The sequence below is a fragment of the Centruroides sculpturatus genome, unplaced genomic scaffold, assembly GCF_000671375.1.
Source record: "Centruroides sculpturatus isolate CEXI.00-Female unplaced genomic scaffold, Cexi_2.0 scaffold397, whole genome shotgun sequence".
NCBI lineage: Eukaryota > Metazoa > Arthropoda > Arachnida > Scorpiones > Buthidae > Centruroides > Centruroides sculpturatus.
The window spans coordinates 323,991-345,903 of record NW_019384579.1 but is presented as its reverse complement, the minus strand read 5'-3'; the positions used below and the strand labels follow the sequence as shown (position 1 = coordinate 345,903).

The 21,913-nt window shown below is 29.3% G+C and overlaps 1 protein-coding gene across 4 annotated transcripts in view; it reads right to left on the bottom strand.

The window, feature by feature from the left end:
• The window catches only part of LOC111624418 (protein phosphatase 1K, mitochondrial-like), a 36,271-nt gene that overhangs the window by 8,600 nt on the left and 5,758 nt on the right, over positions 1-21,913 (bottom strand). For all 4 annotated transcript variants that reach the window (XM_023367249.1, XM_023367250.1, XM_023367251.1 and 1 more), the window contains exons 2-4: positions 18,604-18,906; positions 16,941-17,143; positions 11,801-11,964 (exon numbers count right to left, since the gene is read on the bottom strand). In XM_023367249.1, coding sequence (XP_023223017.1) covers positions 11,801-11,964; positions 16,941-17,143; positions 18,604-18,906 — 670 coding nt within the window. The remainder of the gene's footprint in view (positions 1-11,800; positions 11,965-16,940; positions 17,144-18,603; positions 18,907-21,913) is intronic.

Below are 21,913 nucleotides of genomic sequence, written 5' to 3'. Positions count from 1 at the left end.
GTCCATGCTATAGCCATCGCAAGGCTTTGCATCATTTATATAGAGGGCATACAAAAAAGGATCTCCAAGCTCCCGACAGAGTTTTAACAACCTTATAATTGATAATGTCTTGCACATATCACTTTATAAATACAAAATGCTTCTGCATGCCGTACATGTCAGCAATTCCCTATTTTTTGGACAATTTAAGCTTGGTCCCATTCAATACTTTGTAACATCTTGATTGGCAATAGTATACACCACTAAACAGAGGCTGGGTTGATTTCCTAATGTTGCCCTGGTGTTCTTTTAAACATTGTTGCAAGGATCTCATAAGGCAAGGTAATGCAACACATGGGCAATCTGCTGAGGAGAGTGGCTTCTTGGGAGAACTTTCAAGGGAAACCAGCTCCTATTTGGGTGTTAGACACATGAAGAAAAGAATTGTACAGTTAGAAAACTGCACACAATCAGTCCTTTGGTCAGGCACAATTCTGCAATCAACTACCTGTGTTCGGTGGTCTTATCCACTTGACCCTTTTGAAAATGAAATATATAAAATCAAAATATCAAACACCATAAAAATATTAACTTGTACTGGAAGTAGAAAGAATTAATCAAAATTATCACCTTTTTAAATATTCCAGCAAATAATTTAATATCGTAAAAACGTTTTTGATCGTCTTTAACGATCTTCATCAGTTAAAAAGAACATTAAAGAAATAGAACAAAAGTTAAAATTATGAAAAAATAATAACTGTGCTTGAGTAATGATGAGCGCTTAACAGAATTATATCCCTAACTTTTTGTATTCATTCTGTTAAGCGCTCATCATTACTCAAGCACAGTTATTATTTTTTCATAATTTTAACTTTTGTTCTATTTCTTTAATGTTCTTTTTAACTGATGAAGATCGTTAAAGACGATCAAAAACGTTTTTACGATATTAAATTATTTGCTGGAATATTTAAAAAGGTGATAATTTTGATTAATTCTTTCTACTTCCAGTACAAGTTAATATTTTTATGGTGTTTGATATTTTGATTTTATATATTTCATTTTCAAAAGGGTCAAGTGGATAAGACCACCGAACACAGGTAGTTGATTGCAGAATTGTGCCTGACCAAAGGACTGATTGTGTGCAGTTTTCTAACTGTACAATTCTTTTCTTCATGTGTCTAACACCCAAATAGGAGCTGGTTTCCCTTGAAAGTTCTCCCAAGAAGCCACTCTCCTCAGCAGATTGCCCATGTGTTGCATTACCTTGCCTTATGAGATCCTTGCAACAATGTTTAAAAGAACACCAGGGCAACATTAGGAAATCAACCCAGCCTCTGTTTAGTGGTGTATACTATTGCCAATCAAGATGTTACAAAGTATTGAATGGGACCAAGCTTAAATTGTCCAAAAAATAGGGAATTGCTGACATGTACGGCATGCAGAAGCATTTTGTATTTATAAAGTGATATGTGCAAGANATACAGTAGAACCTCCATTATCCGGACCTCCATTATCCGGATTTTCGATTATCCGGATTGTTCAAAATAAACAAAAATTTTACGAATTTGCTGATTTGCACTTGGCGAATTACGACACTGTTTATGTACGTGATGGAATGCATGACATTTTTTGTTTCAACAACGTCTCACCCGGCACAGTGGTCGTAAACTCTTAAATATATTTTGCATCGTTATAAAAATATAAATTGACATACGTATTTATAAATAATTTATATTCAAATTACATCATTTCTATGACCAAGGGCGGCGTAAGGCATGGACAATGTGGGCCACCGCCTATGCCTCGTGGTCCGAAGGGCCTCACACCTCGCACCTTGAAGGTTTATGCATTACTTAAAAGCCAAGAACACGACGAAAAAATTTTACTGGTCATAAAACGATAAACAGTTTGTCAAATTTTTATTCATAAAAATGCAGTTTCAATTACTTTTTATTTTATAAAATTTGTCTTCTTGCGCCACCAGAGGGCCTTTTAAACAATAGCTAGTCTGTTAGCACTGGTCAGTAGTAGACCAAATTCAATACGAACGTTTGTTTCTTGAAAATTTGATCATGATTTAAATAAAGTATTTATTTTTAATATTACCGATATGTCATCGAAAAGAAAACGCGTTGTATTATCATTAGAAGACAAATTGAAGTATTTGTTTTGATTATCCGGATTTTTCCTTAACCGGACCACCTTCATTACCAATTAGTCCGGATAATCAAGGTTCTACTGTATTTTAATATGATTTTATGTGCTTTAAATGCTTTTCTAGTGATATTACGACTTCAATATTTGTGACAGACAGACATAAAGTCGAATAAAATGACTTAAACTTGATTTTTATTTTTTCATATACTTTTTTGACAAATGACATATAATCGGGAATGACGTAACTCGAAACGACGTAAGTCGTGGTATACCTGTACCAGCATTTTATAACATGTAACTTAGATTAAAAACAACAAAAGACAGCTTTTCTTGTTTTTAGTTTACTTTCTATACAGCATAGTGAAAATAGTTACCAAATATTTTTTAATAAAATCTATCTGCAATTTTCTTTACATAGATTTATAAATCACCAATCATTAGGAAAAGTGGTACATTTATATATACTGGCATCCCTTGCCAATGCCTGCAGTTGCAATGGTTACATTTTTAAAAAATTTGTGGAGTTGGTTAAAACCATAGTTGTCAAAACAAGCTCTATGGACAATAATAGATCAGGGAAAGGATAATCAAGACACTGAAGATAATTGTAAAATAATAAAATACAATAATAGAAGGTAAGTAAAAGATAGAAATTTCATGCCCATAAAAGGACATGTTTGATGGAATTATAAGAAAAGAGTGTACTTCTCATGTTATAACAATGGAATGATGTAAGTCCTAAGAGTGACCATCTTTGATTGGGATCAAATTGACAGACGATGTTGACTCATCCCACAATCAGGGTTCTGATCTTGTTACACTTAGTAATGAGTGACAACCAATTGGAAACGGGGATGAGAAGGATCAACCAATCAGAATGGTCGATCTGAGAAAGTTATAAAAACCACAAATTCAAGGACATGGAGAGCTTCTCCCGTCTTCCTATTGTGCTTCACCATAAGCTGAAGAAAGAAATTGCCTCTGCATCCCGACACCAAACTGAATTACACCTTGATTTCGTGACGGACTTTCTCCCTTCATATGCTACCGACAGAATATGTCAGTAGCATGCAAAGGATTTTTCACACTTTCTAAAGATGCTCATGGTAAATTTAGATAAAGGAAAACTTATAGTTATGAATTTGTTTAATAACAAGTTTTCCTTTCTACAAGTTAAAATTAGCAGATAGCCTTGGATTATGGTACCTACAAATCATTTAATCTTTAATTTTAGAGAAATCTTACATTAATTAATGTTTCTATTAATAAAGAAAAACTTTAAATAATTTTTACCCTGTTGATTCCTATAAGTCAAATTTTGATAGTACATAAATATTATATTATTAAAACTTAAAAGACAAATATATTGTCGTTTTGAACACCATATAGTTCAGACGCACGAACACTAGGCAATCTTCAACTAAAAATTGAATAAAAATGAAGATTGCCTAGTGTTCAAAACGACAAAAATAATCACCAATACGGTTTCAAGAATGTAAAATATAATATTTAAATAAAAACTGATTGTGTAGATAGAATAGATATTAAATAAAGCCAATGAAAATATTAAATTTTCTCTGATTAAATTAAAGGGAAAAAATTGAATTTATAACTTCAACCAACTTCTAAATGAAAGAAATCAAATTTTAGTTTTGATATTAAAATCATTCAAAGATTTAATTTCTAGTGAAATTTGGAATTTTATTTTCTATTGTGAATATATTAGAAATGTGACAGTAATTTTTTAAACCATTTTATTATTATCTAATTTAAGGAATCTAGCCATTTTAACTTAATATTTCATTAATTTCCTGCTTTGATATTAATCCATTTGAGATATCTCATTATTTCAACGAAATGTTCTAGAGTTTTTGATAATTGAAATATTTGTCATAGAACTAAATAATTTCATCTTTTAGAATGGAAATAAATATTTCCATTGTAAAAATCATAAATTGTAATATTTGAGATGGAGTGTTAGTAAAGTCTCTTCCATGTGGCTTACAGAATTGAGTTCATTCTCAAAATTTGATGGGCCAATTTTGATAAAACTTTGCCATTTTCCATTAATTGGAATGAGGAGTCCAAAAATGTAATAAAAAATGGAGGATTATGACTTCATTATCATGCTGACCCCTCTGTATCTTGAAAATGTCCATGTTCCCTGACACAATTCAGCACACCTAATGGATAATGAGCACAAAAATGAACAAAACATAATAACAAAGCAATCAGCATTGACTGCTCTATTCTTAGATTCTCCTTTTCTATAGTGGCAAGTGCAAGGATCACCTTTTTCTTTCCAGCTCTAACTCAATTCTATCATGATACAACAAAGTTACAAGACATCCTAGTTTATATTATTTAATAAAAAAAGAAATATGAAAGGGCCACTTTTTTTATTTATGCTTTTTTCATGAAATGTTAATCTGTAACATTTCATTTAAACAGCATATTTTTATTTATGTTGTCTACAATGGGCTTATGATTACTTGCCACCAAAATGAGTATTTATCATTCATTTGAAATCAAAGTAATAATGCTGAAACAACTAACATCAAAAAAATATCTTTCATACTTTTCCAGCTTGAATTTATTTAAGATAAACTCAAGCTGGAAAAGTCTGAAAGGCATTGTAAAAAAAGGTTCAACTGAATCTGAAAACATTATCCAAATATAGAGGGTCTATTGTATTTAAACATCAGATAAAACTGCTATTATATTATATTTTTAAATAATCAGTTACAACTGATTCCAAAATTATATCATATAATAGTTCAAATAGATATAAATTTAAGCAAAAAATAAAAGTTTATATTATTTAACAAAATAATGTATTAAATTAATTTTGCAACTAATTAATTCATATTTTCATAAAATATTTAATACTTGAAACTTAAACCTAATACTATATTAGTACATCTGACTTTTAGTAATAGTTGAATGAATTAATCTACATTATTTTTCTGATAGCAGTTATATTTAAATAATGACATTGCATCATCTGTGATATAAATTATTAACATTGATATTATATGAATTTCATAGTATTAAACATAAAATAGTAACAGAAAAGATTTTTTTTCTTTTTAATTATTGTTGCTTGACAACAGCAGATACAGGAAAGAATAATGGTTGTAACATATGTAATACTTTTTTGACTGTGAATTTATCATATATATAATTATACAATACAATGGTCTGTGCTCTAGGTTATACTAAAGAATATTAAAATGTACAGTACATACACAGAATAAAAAAAAAAGAAACAAGTTATAAATTTACTGATTCTAATCAAGAATAATCATCATTACTTAATCATTAAAAACTTAATAATATTGTTAAAAACCATTTGCCTGATATAAGATAACAGATTTATTGGTTAATCACTGGCTGTTGGACATTTGATGAATGTAATTATTAATAATCATAAAAACAATTTTTTTTCTACAGATATTAGAAGATTATCAATAACCATTGTTCCATTTTTTTCCCTGTCAGTAAATTATATACTATAACATCATTTATATTCATATTTAATAGACTTTCTTGTAAGAATAATTTAAACAATTAATTACTGTAAACACTCAGACTGAGTGTTTACAGTAATTAATTGTTAACCTTCTTAAGAAAAAGAACCTTATTCTAAGCGGAAAAAGTTTCCGTTAAGAAAAAGAACTTTTATCTTGAAGGAAGTTTTTTTTTTGTTTCTGAACCTGAAGAAGGTCAGTGAAGCTGTCTTAAAATGTTAGTTGGTAGCAAAATTAAGCTGCATGTTAAAGGTTTTCTTGGGGCATTTTGATTTATGATTAGTTATCATGTCAGAAGTTTCAATATCATCTACATTAGCATTCATAATTATCCACTACTTTTACATTGTGTAAAATCAACTATATTAATAATGACAATTTGCCAAATTTCCTAAAACCTAGACATTTTTGGTCTTCAACTGGACAGGTGGCAACACTTGGAACAGACAGCTTACAAATGTAAACATATTTGTAAGCTGTCTGTTCACATATTATAGCCATTATATTAACCCGACTAAGCTGTCCAATAAAGTTACAATAACTGCCATATGTCATATGGCAGTTATTGTAACTTTAACAGATAGGTTAGTCAGATCATGGTAGGGATACAAATATATGACTGTCATATCAATGGTTTATCATGAGATGGCCGTAACTGAGGTATGCCTGTATTGTGTTATAATTAATTTAATAATCAATTTTTGAATATCTTTTCCCATTTGCTTCAAATTTCATACAACGAAAGAATACATGTTCCCGAGTTTCATATACTTGCAATAATTTGTAGTAGTAATAATTGTACTATTATTAAAATTCTCTCAGAATCTATTATTAAACTACTATTGTGTGTCAAAATATAATTTCAACCACATCTCAATTGAAGAATTACTATGTAAAGCAAATAATCCTTGCACATACAACTTGATTTAATACTCCAGTAAAATTGAAAATGCTTGTTTTTTTTCAACAAAGACCAATCTTTTTGTATGCTTTGTTCACAACACACTCTTATTATTAACATTTGATAATTTTCAATCAAATGATCTTGAGACAACCAAGGAAAACAGAAATTGTGTCGATCTAACAGATTTTTCAATGCCAATGACCAATTATATGTATAATTGTCCATTACTGAACACAATTTATAGAGTTTTATGTTAAACTAGTGTATAACACTTTTATCATTTGATTTCAAAAGTATAATCCAAAATAAAACAATTATAATTACCAATATTTTTGAAACACCAAACTCCAAATGCAACATATAAACTGGAATTTTATCTCTAGTGTTCATCGAATAATCATCACTAATATTTCTATATACTGTACTTTTAAATCTTTTATCTTAAAAGTTTGATTATTTGCAAGTTTATTTGTCTTTTTTTTAATTCTAAAAGCACATTTAATATTCACATCTATGACTTTTAAGTTACAGTTAATCTTATATAAGTAATAATCCACTTTATCATTATCCTCTAAATGAGATTACAATATTATTCCATCTTTATCTTCTAATCTCATGTTACCTTTTCATAAAAATTATTGGGCTGCAATTTGAAAAAATTGTAGATCTATAAATTCCCACTGTCATCCATCTGTCCATCTTCTCTTAATATTGAGAATGAAGTTAGATAGATGAAAGACGACATCAGATATGGAAACCTTAGGGCAAAAGACCCTGATTAACTATATAAGAACTTCCAATGCAAATCGAAAGTCACATTATTTCAATTCAAAATTTTTCCCCAAAAGGAATTAAACAGATGACTGTCACAACCCTATTGTTAAAGGAAAAGTATGATGTACAGTACTGTACAGAGGCAAGCCACTACTAATTTGAGGTGGAGAGCATATATTTTAAATTAAATAAATTAAAAATATGATTAAGAATTCTATCCTAGCATTGTGATGATGCCAAAATAATTAATTGCTCATTATATATTAAATTTATTTCAGTGTTTGATTTATCATTTTTAACATATCCATTTTCTCTATCGATTTCATGGACAGGGAGCCTGCATTCAAGATCTACCATAGTAGTATCTATATTTTCAATCCATACTTGCATTCTATTTACTATTTAAAGTGGCTTGTAATTCTAATTCTTTCTTGAACATATATATATATATATAAATGCCAAAAAATAAATTTAAGAGGAAAGCAATTGTTCTATTGACTCACCTGAGACATTCCTCTTACATTTCATAATGATATGTGTTGAGATAGAGGAAGAAAAGTTTTCCTATTCTGAGACAAGAACTTTCATTTTGTTCTTTTCTTGGAAAATAGTCAGATCATGAAAGCAAAAAATTTCTGCCGAAACCCTCATATTCATTAATACAAGTTAATATTCCATCAGAAATTTGTAAGGTTAAGAATTTAGAAAAAAAAATTTTCAACGATTTCATCATGTTACAATATCCAATCTAATGAAGACAGAAATTTAACAATTTTTTATAACTGTTTATAATCNCTCCATGGCATCAACATTGTAATTTTACAAATTGTATAATTGATAGAAATATTAATAAACGAACGTATAAAACAAAAAATATTGTAAAAAGACGTATTATCAAACATTGCTGCATTGTAAATTATCTAAATACAATTAATTTAAATACTGGCGTATGCATAGATGCATGCTTGTATACTGTGATTGAGTATAAAAGTACTAAAAATGTAAAACGTTGTATTCACTGATAAGGCCAACAGGCGAAATGCATTTGGAAATTATAGTAAGAAATAAATATTAAATTTAAATTGTGATCCATCTCTGTGTTAAATTTCTCAAAGTCAGATAGGAGAGAGTAATTTTAACGCATTTATTTCTGAAAATTTACTTTTTTAGAATTATTATTTTAACCTTGTAAGTTGTTGGGATGTTTAAGATTTTATGGGTTCTTTTTAGTTAACAGGACACCAGAAGACTGTAGTGTTTAACAATTTTGTCCAAATGAGTGCCAGCTTCGAGTGGTCCACTTGATTGTTCGTGAAATACTTCATGTTATAGTTATTGCTCATCTCAGTACCCAGGTGAAGGCTTGTCCGACCCGGGCATTGCGGTATGAGCAATAAATAGCGAGTGCTGAGGCCCATGTGGGTGGTAGACCAATACATGTTAAAAACTGATCTTCGAAGACGAATATCATGTGAAGGACCAACAATTCTGGGGTGGTGTGAAACTCCTCATTCAGAGCTTGAATCTTACCCGTTGCTGTACATATCGGCTGATGTCTGTCAGCCGATATGTACAACAATGGGTAAGATTCAAGTTAACTGAAAAGTGCCATTTTATATGTAAACCTAATATATGGTTTTACAGTGTGCAAGTAATAAAAAAGAAACTATTTTTTTTATGTAAGTGTGGTAGTTTGGGCATCTGGTTTCATTATAGGACAACCAACAGATATTCTTAATTTCTAACCATGATCAAGCTGATATAAAGAAACTGCAACTATTTATAAAATATAATAATAATAATGATGAAAAATTCAACAAGAAAATTTTCTATCATATGCACAATAGATGAAATGAAAATTCAGAGGAAATTAAAACAAGTACTTAAATTATAATATTGAACATTATGAATCGAGTTTCAAATGCAAATTATATTGATTTTTATTATTAATAAACAAAACTAAAGAAATTCCAAGATTTTAAATCTTGTTAAGGCAAACTATTATTTATGAAATAATAATTACAAGGCATGTCTGGAAAGTAAGTACCGTTTTGGAAAAACTCACATAAAAAATATTTTTTCAAAACAAAATTTATTTTTACATGAAAGAGCATGTCTGAAACTATTTTTCTACATAGTTACCACCATTGTTCAGACATTTGTCATATCGGGAAACCAACTTGTCTATACCCTCTTCAAAGAAAGATGCCGCCAGTGAAGACAGCCACTGCTGAACATCAGTTGTTGCAACAATCTCATGCAAAACAGTATTTGAAATTTGTGGAAACTCATCACAAAGCAATCTTATTGTGAACTGTCTGTTTTCAGGAATTTTTTCATTCACTTTTGCAACCAAACCATCATTGACAACAGAAGGCCAGCCACTCCATGCTTTGTCATGAACATCAGTGCNAGTTATATTTCTTTCATCATCATTTTCGTTGTTTCTCCCGTTCTCACCCTAATATCCGAGGAATAAACCCGGATAGTGAACTGCGTAATTCGTCTGTCGAGAAGGTCGTCCCTAGGACGAAGTCGGCCGAGGCGACCGCGGAAGAAGTCCCCTCTCCCCGGGACATTTGTTTGTTTTGCTAATTGGTCGCCACTCTATTACAAGGTGTCTACGGTGTCCGACTTTGTCCGGTGGACGGAGACAGATGGATGTTCCTGTATTGAGGGTAGACAAGAGGTCACCTACAAGGGCACCCTTACGGTGAGAACATTACCAAAAATGGTCAGTCATCTCCCCAGGTGATGACGACTTTAACAGTAATTGGTCAAGCGATGTCTGCATTGTCGTCACCCATGAAGGGGGAGACTGTCATAAATCGGGAGAAGTGACAGTTTGCGTCAACGAAGTCTACGAGATTTCCCACGCTAAAAAAGTATAAAAGGGGAATGATCGGAGATCTCGAGGCGATCATCGGAGGAAGAGATCATCAAGGAAAGAAGTCTTCAAGCAACTTCAAGGTTTCTGATCGCCGACCTAAAGAGGTAAATACTTAGATTGTTATTACTTCACTCTCTCTCGGTATACTCGGGACTTAGAAATTTGTCGGTTATCGGTATACTCGGGACTTAGAAAATTGTCGTTTACCGATATACTCGGAACTTTGAATTTATTTATCTGATCCTTTAGATAGGACTTAGAATTACTTTATGTTGAGGACCGTTGATGGTCCGCTAACGGATTATTCGGACGTCGGTCGTTCGATATTGTCGCGACTCGGAATTTATTGTGCTATCACTATCATATTGTTTAGAATAAATGTATTTGTATTTTTATTTTAGTTTCTATTAAATATGTTATTCCTAATTTTAATGACTCTTATTGGATATTACCGACATCTCATCATGACTTCGCTACGCCTCCCACTCATGATTTTTGCCTTCCTATTGCCATCCGACAACCGAGAGCGGGTCTTCCCGACCCGTGCAGATTAAGTGGTCATTAGGGTTCGACCCAGTGACCCCCTGCTGCTCACAATAAGTACTAAGTTCACAAAAATTATTTTCGTGAACTATTATTACTTAAGTATGTAAAAATTTATTACATTTCCTGTTGTACGAGGGTTTTATCCAATTCTCGAACCGTGTCAGAGTGAATCCGTGCTATAAAAGTACTGTGTTATACGGGGGTTACCTGTAATTATGTAAACATGTACAGTACATAATGAGGTACAAATAGAAAGAATGACTATCTTAAGCAAAAATCCAATTATCCAGATATTCTTCATATCCAGATGGCCTGAGATACCAATTAATTTGGAAAATTGAAATTTTATTGTACTGAAAACAATCATATCCAACTAAGAAAAATTATCAATTAGACTAATAAAATCCAAGTACTTATCGTAGCTACTTAGCTATGATTTTTAGTATTTTTTTTTTAGTAGATTACCAATTATGTTCATGAGCAAGCATATACCTATAGTACTGCTAGCTCGTTATAATTTATTAATATTATAGCTGATATCTAGCCTGATAACATATGGCATTGGTTGGCTTTTAGTTTATAATGTTGTTGTTGTTTGTTTATACATTGGATGAATTATAAATGAATAAAGTTGGAGAACTAATAAAATAACTAATCACCCCAATATATCATATCTATGATACAAATTATATACTATTAGTAACAATTATTTGTGTGTCACATGCATACTATAGAACTAATTTAATTTGCCTAAGGAAACTTTTTTTAATTATGCATGATATACAGTAACTTAAATCTTTAATAAGAAAAAGTTGATAGGTATAGGAAAAAAAGACAATAAATAGTAAATAATAATCTCTTTTTGATTGTAATGTAACAACCAAATCGGAATCAAAATGTTTTTTCTTGATCTTATGGACAGAGATGTTACAATATTGATAAATATGCATTTTTATCATATTAGGTCTATAGCGCTTTTCTGATTTAAAAAAAATAAAATACTTATATTTTTATTCTTACCCTTTCTGATTTTAAATCAGCTGCATGATTAATTGTAAGTGTCATGTTATCTCCATTGCGACATAATATAGCACGACTATCACCTACATGTCCAATCACTAATTCGATACTATTCTTTAAAAGACATACTGTTGCTGTTGTTCCAGACGACTGCTCATTTCCTTCTACAATATAATTATTTCCACATTAATGAAAATACTTTGTACAATATGTAAAATTTAATACTAAAAGAAAGCTGATATACTAAACATGTCATATAGCCAGGAAATTCTTAAACACAAATACATTAATGAACAGCATGTAAACAAAACAATAATTTTTCCTGAAGCTATGCCTTGACCTTGGTCTGGCATAGTATGAGACAGTAGTATAAGTTAAGTAGAATATATTTCACAAACACAACAATAGTGATAATAATAATGCAAAGAAATTTTATTTATAAATTATAGTAGACCCTCAATTTAATGAATTTTGGTTTTAATATACAAAAANAGAAAATTAATTTTATAAAAGAATAAACACCAATATAAAGAATATTTCTAAATAAAATATTTGTGTATAAAAAAAAGGGAGATATTCCCTATAATTTATTTATAATGTAAGATCAGTATTTCAGTAATATAATTGTTGACATATATAAAGCAAAAATGTTTGTGATGTAGAGATTTTTTCTTAGCAAATATATTTAATGATTTACTTCTATAATATCTAATGAAAATGGCATTTTTGTTTATTAAGTTCTGAATTTGTTGATGGTGTGATGCTCAGAAAATGAATAGTTAAGAATATTATAATTTGACTATTTATAAAATTCTTTCAAAATGATACATAAAATAAAAAGTTATTTAACTTTAGTTTCCCAATTCTGTAAAATATGAACTAAAATAAAAATCTAAACTTACATTATTGCTTAATGTAAGTTTACTACAAAAAATAAAAAGCTAAACTTATTTTGTTTGTGTTTTAATTGAAATGATTATCTAAAAATGTGCTCTCTAATGATGCCAAATTTAGATTTAGAATAAACCAACTGTCTTTTAGTGTTAAAACTTTTCAAGTAAACAACTACAAACTACAAAGAAGTACTTTCAACATTTCAAAATGTCATCTTCAGGCAGAGTAAATCTTAGTGTGTAGTTTTTACAAAAAAAATCAAACAGATGTGACATAAATGTTATAATTTTAACTTGTTAATGTATCTAAAAGTAAATAAGTAAAATTAGGATACTGTTTTTAAGAACATCTAGATGACTTTAACAATATTAGAATTACTACCAACCTTGACAGAAAGGTATTAGAGAATGACTTTGAACCCTTATGGGCTGAAGCTTCCCTCCTTAAGCAATGTTTAAATTGCAGAATCATCTTTCTCTGGGAGTTATTATACATAATGATGTTAGAGCCCTGTAATCTTGAACACCAGAGATATAGGCTACACTTTACAAAATGTTAAAATAATTGCATTTTTATTTATTTTTTAACATAGGCTACACTTTACAACATGTTTATATGTTAAAAAATAAATAAAAATGCAATTATTTTAACATTTTGTAAAGTGTAGCCTATATCTCTGGTGTTCAAGATTACAGGGCTCTAACATCATTATGTATAATAACTCCCAGAGAAAGATGATTCTGCAATTTAAACATTGCTTAAGGAGGGAAGCTTCAGCCCATAAGGGTTCAAAGTCATTCTCTAATACCTTTCTGTCAAGGTTGGTAGTAATTCTAATATTGTTAAAGTCATCTAGATGTTCTTAAAAACAGTATCCTAATTTTACTTATTTACTTTTAGATACATTAACAAGTTAAAATTATAACATTTATGTCACATCTGTTTGATTTTTTTTGTAAAAACTACACACTAAGATTTACTCTGCCTGAAGATGACATTTTGAAATGTTGAAAGTACTTCTTTGTAGTTTGTAGTTGTTTACTTGAAAAGTTTTAACACTAAAAGACAGTTGGTTTATTCTAAATCTAAATTTGGCATCATTAGAGAGCACATTTTTAGATAATCATTTCAATTAAAACACAAACAAAATAAGTTTAGCTTTTTATTTTTTGTAGTAAACTTACATTAAGCAATAATGTAAGTTTAGATTTTTATTTTAGTTCATATTTTACAGAATTGGGAAACTAAAGTTAAATAACTTTTTATTTTATGTATCATTTTGAAAGAATTTTATAAATAGTCAAATTATAATATTCTTAACTATTCATTTTCTGAGCATCACACCATCAACAAATTCAGAACTTAATAAACAAAAATGCCATTTTCATTAGATATTATAGAAGTAAATCATTAAATATATTTGCTAAGAAAAAATCTCTACATCACAAACATTTTTGCTTTATATATGTCAACAATTATATTACTGAAATACTGATCTTACATTATAAATAAATTATAGGGAATATCTCCCTTTTTTTTATACACAAATATTTTATTTAGAAATATTCTTTATATTGGTGTTTATTCTTTTATAAAATTAATTTTCTAACAAAACAATATCTAAATTGATAAACAACTTTCAAATTTAAAAAAATTTATCAGCAATGAATCAATTCCTTAGACACATTGAATCATCCAGTGCTTGGAAGAATGCATTGCTCGCGATGGTGACTACCTACCTGGTGTAATATTTAGGAAATGATTTATGAAGGTTGTGATATGCAAATGGTTTATTTTTGGTTGTGTACTGATGCTATTTTGATATGTATTCAATCATTGGTTACATTTTGCTGCCTCATTTATAAGTTATCTGGCTAAACATTTTGCCAAACTCTGTATTATATTATTATTGATGATAATATAACGTATATAATAATCATTTAATTGGTAATTACAACTTACAATTCCTATTTTAGTCATATTCAATTATTAATGAAAATTTGACTACTATTATTCAAAAAAGTTGAAATATCATCATTAGTGCAATAATTGAGAAAGCGATAGCTTACTTTATATAACTTTGAACAATCAATTTTTAATAACATTATAAAATAGAATTTTATTTTATTATCTTTTTATTGTCCAAATTGCTGAAAAATTGGCAAAATGGTAAAGATCCTGAAAATTGGATTCTATAATCTTATCATGCCTCTTGTAAGAATATATAAACAAACAATTATCTTATACTCTAATACCAAATTATCTTAAATTATTATTATTATTATTGCCGCTTCTAGCCCATTAATTCGGCTTTGGTTGCTTTAATGTAAGAATTTAAGAATCTGATTTGAAGGACAACCTTTATTACTTTGCCAGAAAATATGATCTGTAATCTAAAATTACAAACTGATTTAAAATTGGATAACTCATTTAAATAAATCAAATAAAATATGATGAGGGAATAAAATATAGAACAAAAGAAAGAAATTCTTTAAATTATATTTTTTGCTCAATATTTTATAAATTCTCATCTGTCACCTGTATAAGTGTATTTTATAAATTATTATTATTATTATTATTATTATGATGTAAATATATCTTTTTTCTTTTCTTCATATATTTTCTGTTATAGTGCAGATGAGGCATATGAAACATTTTAGATTAATAACATCAATCATATAGAAATGATTCTTTATTATAGAGTATTTCATTGTATTCAGTATTCCTTCAACAATTTTTAGATAACTACAACATAAAAACAACATAAAACAGCCTGCAAATTATAACTTTTAATAGGATACTTCAATACTTATAAAATGTATTTAGTAGAAACACCTCATGATCTACAAAAAATTCATAAACTGCATTTATTATATTTTGTTTTGTTCAATTGTTTTAAGGCTGAAAAATCTGTGTAACTTTCTTACAAGCACCTGTTAAGAAAAGATTAATAATTACAATTCAATTAACTAAAAACTGTTTTGAATTAAATGTATTTTCTTTTGTGAATTTCTATGCAGCTGATTACAATTTAAGTCTATGTTTTATAGAAAATCACAAAACATCTGTGTATGTAGTAGCCTTTGTTGGATGTCATATCTTTGATTCTTCTGAATTTTATCTTTGATACTCTTTCATGAAATACAGTCGACCCCCCTATAACACGGTAGATATGTTCCAGTTTTTATGAATCCATTTTCTACGAGTCCAGCCAATCACAGCCTGACATGTATGCAGTTTACGAACTATGGCTGTTTGAAAGGTTTCTTCCATAAAATTAATCGATTCTAGACTAATTCGACTCAACATTTCCAAAATACATATAATTTTTTGGGAATAATCCATATAAACTATGCTATAAACAAAAAATTGTAGGATTACTTACCAAGCGTGCACTGTTCGACTATGCCATTGCTTAAGCTTGTTTTCGTCATGGAGCTTGTCATTGAATGGCGATTGCGTGCTTCATGATAAATTATTTTTTTTGCGAAAAATTCGCTGAACTTTGGAGACATCATTAATATAAATATAATTTTTACGGACGTTAAATAATAAATGGTTTTTAGTAGGTCCGCTGCTTGTTTAAACTCAACGGTTTGTACAATATCTGCTATTGGTCTAGATTCGATCAATCCTGTCGCGACACGAGTCAGTGATGACATTTTACTGAATTATAAGAGTTTTTTTAGCATTTTTGTACGAATACTGTCGCAATTTTTTTGCTGTGATATAGGAATCTGAACTATAGGAACCCATGTTATGGGGGGTCGACTGTATACACCAATTTCTGGGATGTAATATAGTTTTCTAGTCGCTTTCCTTATTTTATTTGATGTTTCTTAAGAAAGAAGAAAATTTTATATCTTTCTTTGGTACTGAATCATTACACTGTAGATAACAAAATTTAACCTCAGATAGAAATAAATCATTTATCACTAAAACAATTAACAAATTTAATGCTAATTGTACATAATTAATATAACTGATTATGAAAAATATTTACATAGTTTTTTATTATAACTGTTTATTTACTGACCATCACTTTATTCAATATATTTCAAAAAATTGTCCAGTTTTAAATCCATTTGCATTTTTGAATTCCAAATAATACTTTCTTTCCAATGACATATGAGAAGGCATATAAAAATAAACACAATAATTTGATAAATCATTTTCTGATTTTTCTCAAATGTTGCACTAATTATTGATAGATATATATTATATTAGTAATTGAATTCTTACATACCTGAACATTTAAAATAATTGGTAAAAGAATTATTTACATCAAAAAATGCTGTTTGTAAAACAACTTCTAGGTTCTGTTCTCCACGTTTTATTACATTCAAAATATGCTGTTCCATATATTTACTGCAAAAATCAGCGCATTCTGCTCCACCATGTCCATCAAAAACAGCAAAATATAACAAGTCAGGAAGTAATTCTTTAGCCCTAAAATATATATAAAAACTTTAATATTAAACAAGATTAAATATAATNGATCTGGTTACTACCATAATGATTATCTCCACAGAATGTGGGTGTGTGGTCACTCTTAGCTTCATTTCTCCCCATAGACCTTACTGGCATGGGTGTCCCTACCAGGAGCTTGTGCTCCAGCCTGCATTGCCCTATGGTTCAGTAAAATTACTGGGCTCTCCCACCATGACCAGGTGGTGACCACGGGAGAGTTATTATTATTATTTTTAATAAAACATGCTCAGCTTATGCTGGACTAAAGTCAAGGCAAGTTACCCAAACAAGTGTAACATTAAGCTGTATTATTGATATATGTTTCAACATCTAGAAAACTTCCTAACAATGTAACGTGTGTTCAATATTGAAGCTTTCTGTACTGCCATGTATACGTTTTTATTAAGGTTTAATGTTTCTATGCTTTTGTGTAGTGCATGTGGTATAACACCAGTAGAAGAGAGTACAATAAATACCTTATCCATACTCCACATCTGTCTTATTTCATGAGCAAGTGGAGTGTACTTGTTGATTTTTTTAGTGCGAGTATTTTTTATGCTATGAGTGTTTGGAACACATGTCTATTGCAATGAATTGTTTTATCTTGATTATGGCTCTGTCATAGTACATTTTGTATGTATTTTCTAATACTGCCTGTGGAGTATATTTGTAGTATGGTACCTGAATGTTTAATAATCTGTGTTTGTGTGCAAGCTCTTGGTGTATTGTATTTGCTATTTGATTATGCTTATGTAAATAGTCTGTTTGTGCTACGAGCTTGCAATCAGAGATTATATGTTGTATTGTTTCCAGCAGAATGTGGCATTTTCTGCAAGAGTCATTTATGAGTGATGTATCCTTCAGGATGTATTTTCTGTCATTTTTAATGTTTATGATCTGATCTTGAATGGCAACCATGAATTCCTCAGTTTATTCAAACAGACAGCCATGTCCAGGTGCTCAGAATGCAAGTTTAAAAGTGTGTGTGGTTACTGTCTGCCAGTTGTAGCTTTATGCAATCTTGATGTTTCTTGTTTTTGTGGAAAAACTCCTGCAGAGTCAGAATTTGTTTGTATTACAGCTTAACTATATTAGTCAGGCTATGGCAACCTTCTTTACAAGTAAGAGTTAGTCTTTCTATGGATGATTTTGGATGATATTGTTTATGCTTAGTAAGTGTTGTTCTTGTTTTCCTTTGGAGTCGCTCGAGACATGTGCGTGTCCAGTAATGATCATTGAAAATTCTAATACTTTCTTATTCAATACTTTTTCTTATAAATAATTCTTATACAAAATAATGCAAGCATAAAAGCAAATAGCATTGCTATTTCTACTTTTTTACTACAAATCTTTAAATAATTTTCAATTTGTTTTTAATTCATAAAGTCTATGTTTAATAAATGCATCCAAATAAATATTTGGATTAAAAAAAAAAATACCTAAATCGATCTTCATTTGTAGTACGGCGTCCAATGATGCTTGCACATCCTGCATTCTCTACAGAGATCTGAGGTATAGGCTTTCCATGTTTAATACTTTCAGGTAGCAAAAGTGGCAAATCTATTCTGTTATCCCAAGTTCCAAATGTGTCAAAATTTATGGGATCTGGACTTTCATCTTTATTTTCTGAATCATTCAACACAGTTGCAAAAGTTTTTATGTAATTTTTCAACAAGGAATGATGTTTCAAACTGCTATTATAAATACGTTGATACAATTTAAGCATGACATTAACTTTTATCCTAGAATATATAAGAAAAAAATATTGTTAGAATTTATTACATTTTTAAAATTCATTTGTTTCATAAAAGTAATAAATTCTTCGGAATAATTTTCACAGTGCAGTGTGCTAGAATGAACGATGTTACAATAAACAATTTTTATGTATAAAATCTGAATATGCCATGTCAGTCGTGTTCATAAAAATGAACACGAATGACATGGCACATGCATGTGCATGACATGTTGACAGTCACTAATGTTTTAATCAAAGTAGGAAAATGCTTCGATTAGAGCTTTAGTCATTGTCTTTATTATAGTTTGTAAAGTTCAAATATCTGTTTATTTGCATCTTTATCAATAAAAATATATTTTTAAAAATTATTCTGCTGTACAATTTTAGTCACAAGCCAGCAAAATAGTGAGAAAGCTAATTAACTTAGACATCAAGAAAGAAATAATTTTCAAGCAAGAAAGTGGAAAAAGTGTAGATCTGACTGCTGAATATGGTATGGCTAAATCAATGATCAATACCATTTTAAAAATAAGGAAGAAATAAAAAGTTTACAGGTTGTGAAGGAAATCTCTATATTAAGCAGTTCACATTGTAATACCACAAAACAGATGGAAACTTGTGTATAGTGTATAAAAATTAAATTAATTAATTTTATATTATTTTTACACTTGTATTTTTGATTTTATATTATATCTTTCCTGTTTAAATGGTTACGTTAAATAGCAGCTTTGCTCTAGGCTTTGGACTTGGAATGGATTATTCCTTAATACATATATTTCAATGTATGCTAGAATAAAGTCTAGAAGCAATTAGGTTTGTTCTAGCATATCCCACTGTATATAAATTGTAGTTCAATAAAATCCAATTTTTAAGTACATATACAGTTATATCTCGCCTTACATCAATAATTGGTTCCAGGAGAGGTGACATAAGTCAAATTTACTCGTCTTCTAATTTATTTGTCACTAGGCTAAACCACAAATAACCATTCCCAGTTCTGTATTTTATTTATAAATGCATTTTTAATAATATATGGTTAATAAGAATCTATTTTAAGCTTACAAACAAAAAAATTTTAGTTTTTAATATACAGTGGAACCTCAGTATACGACCTTAAATTAATTAATCCGTTCCTAATGTTTGGATTTATACCAAACCAACCTTTCCCATAGGAAGTAATGTAAAAATGATTAATCCGTTCTCATGTAAAAAAAAAAAAAAGCTGGCTTTAAACACCTCGCTTTCCTGGCTAGTTCCTGCTTGGTTTTTCATGAGATTAGCATGTATCTTTTTAGCTTTCTCGCAAATAATTGCTTCTGATACACTGTCTCCAGCACATTGTTTTTCAGTTATCCAAAGCAAAAGCAATTTCTCAACGTAATCTAATGTCTTCGATCTCTGTTTAGAAATTAATTTAACCTTTTTGCAACATTAGCAGATTTAATAATGTTTTTATTTTTCACAATTGTCGATATCGTCGTTCTTGGAATACGGTATGCAACAGTTAATTAAAATCCCAAACATGCATGCCACCTTCATATTTCTCAACAATCTCTTTTATCAGTTCCATTGTGATTCTAGGCATTTTTTTTAGTTTTCTGTTGCTTTTCATTTGCCTTTTTGCAATTCATGATTAATAAAAATAATAAAATGTTACTTACAAATTAAAATCAGAAGAAATTTAACAAAGTTATAAACTGTGGCACTGCGAATGTCTAGTCTGGCCTACTACACCGATAGTGCTACTTGTTCATAGATGGTGTGTATAATTGAATTAAGTCGTATACCAAACAAAAGTTGTAAACCGAGCAAAATTTTTTCATCCAAGCAGGTCGTATTCTGAATTGGACGTACTCTAAAGCAGATGTACACCGAGGTACCACTGTAGTACAGAAAAAAGTAATCTAAATTTATGAATTCATGTACGTACAGTGCATACTTGTAAATGTACATGTTTACAGTACATTGCGGACTCTTTATTTGTGAATGTGGTTTGCACTAAGACATTAAAAAATAAGATGATTTTGTAAGGTTAAATAACAAATATAGTTATTAAAATTATCTTGTGACAGTAGAAAATAAACTAATTTATATTAAATTTACCAATAATGAGTGGCGCTGACAATGACGCCAAATGGTAGATATTGGAGCTACCGTGAAAAACACCAATATTGAGCAATTAAAGACCGCTAAATAAGACAACAACACAGAAACACAGATATTTTTATGTTTTGTTCTCTAGGATTTATGATGATTATATTACCAACATTTACTGTAAATGTACATATTTTAATATGATTTTATGTGCTTTAACGCTTTTCTAGTGATATTACGACTTCAATATTTGTGGCGGACAGACATAAGCTGCGTTTGTGTGCAAGCTCTTGGTGTATTGTATTTGCTATTTGATTATGATTATGATTATGATTATGCTATAAAGTCGAATAAAATGACTTAAAATATATGGAAAAATAAAAATCAAGTTTTTGACAAATGACGTATAATCAAGAACAACATAACTTGAGATATACCTGTATATATTAATTCAACATGATAAATCTGAACCTTCAAAACTTTTTTGGAGTGATTAAGTAATTTCATAGTTTCTTCTATAACTAATATGTACTGTATATATAAATTTAAAGTAAACAAATGTTTTTAAGTCACTTAGTAACTCATTTTAAAGTTCAAATAAATTATGGATTAAATCTTGTATAAAAAACAAAATTTATTCCACAATACATTTGAGTTTGATGAGTTATTAAGTGACTCAAAAATATTTGTTTACCATAAATTTTTACTACTGGATAAAAGATAGTCAATTGTTGTTCTTTTATATATAAAATTACATTAATACTGCTTAAACATTTAATATATTATTAACATCTATAGCATTTATAGACCCATATAAATACTAATGCTATTTATTGGATCTATAGTACAGTATATGAAACCTTACAGAATTTGTCAAAACTGATTTTTAATATAATAATAATTATTATTAAATTTTTCCA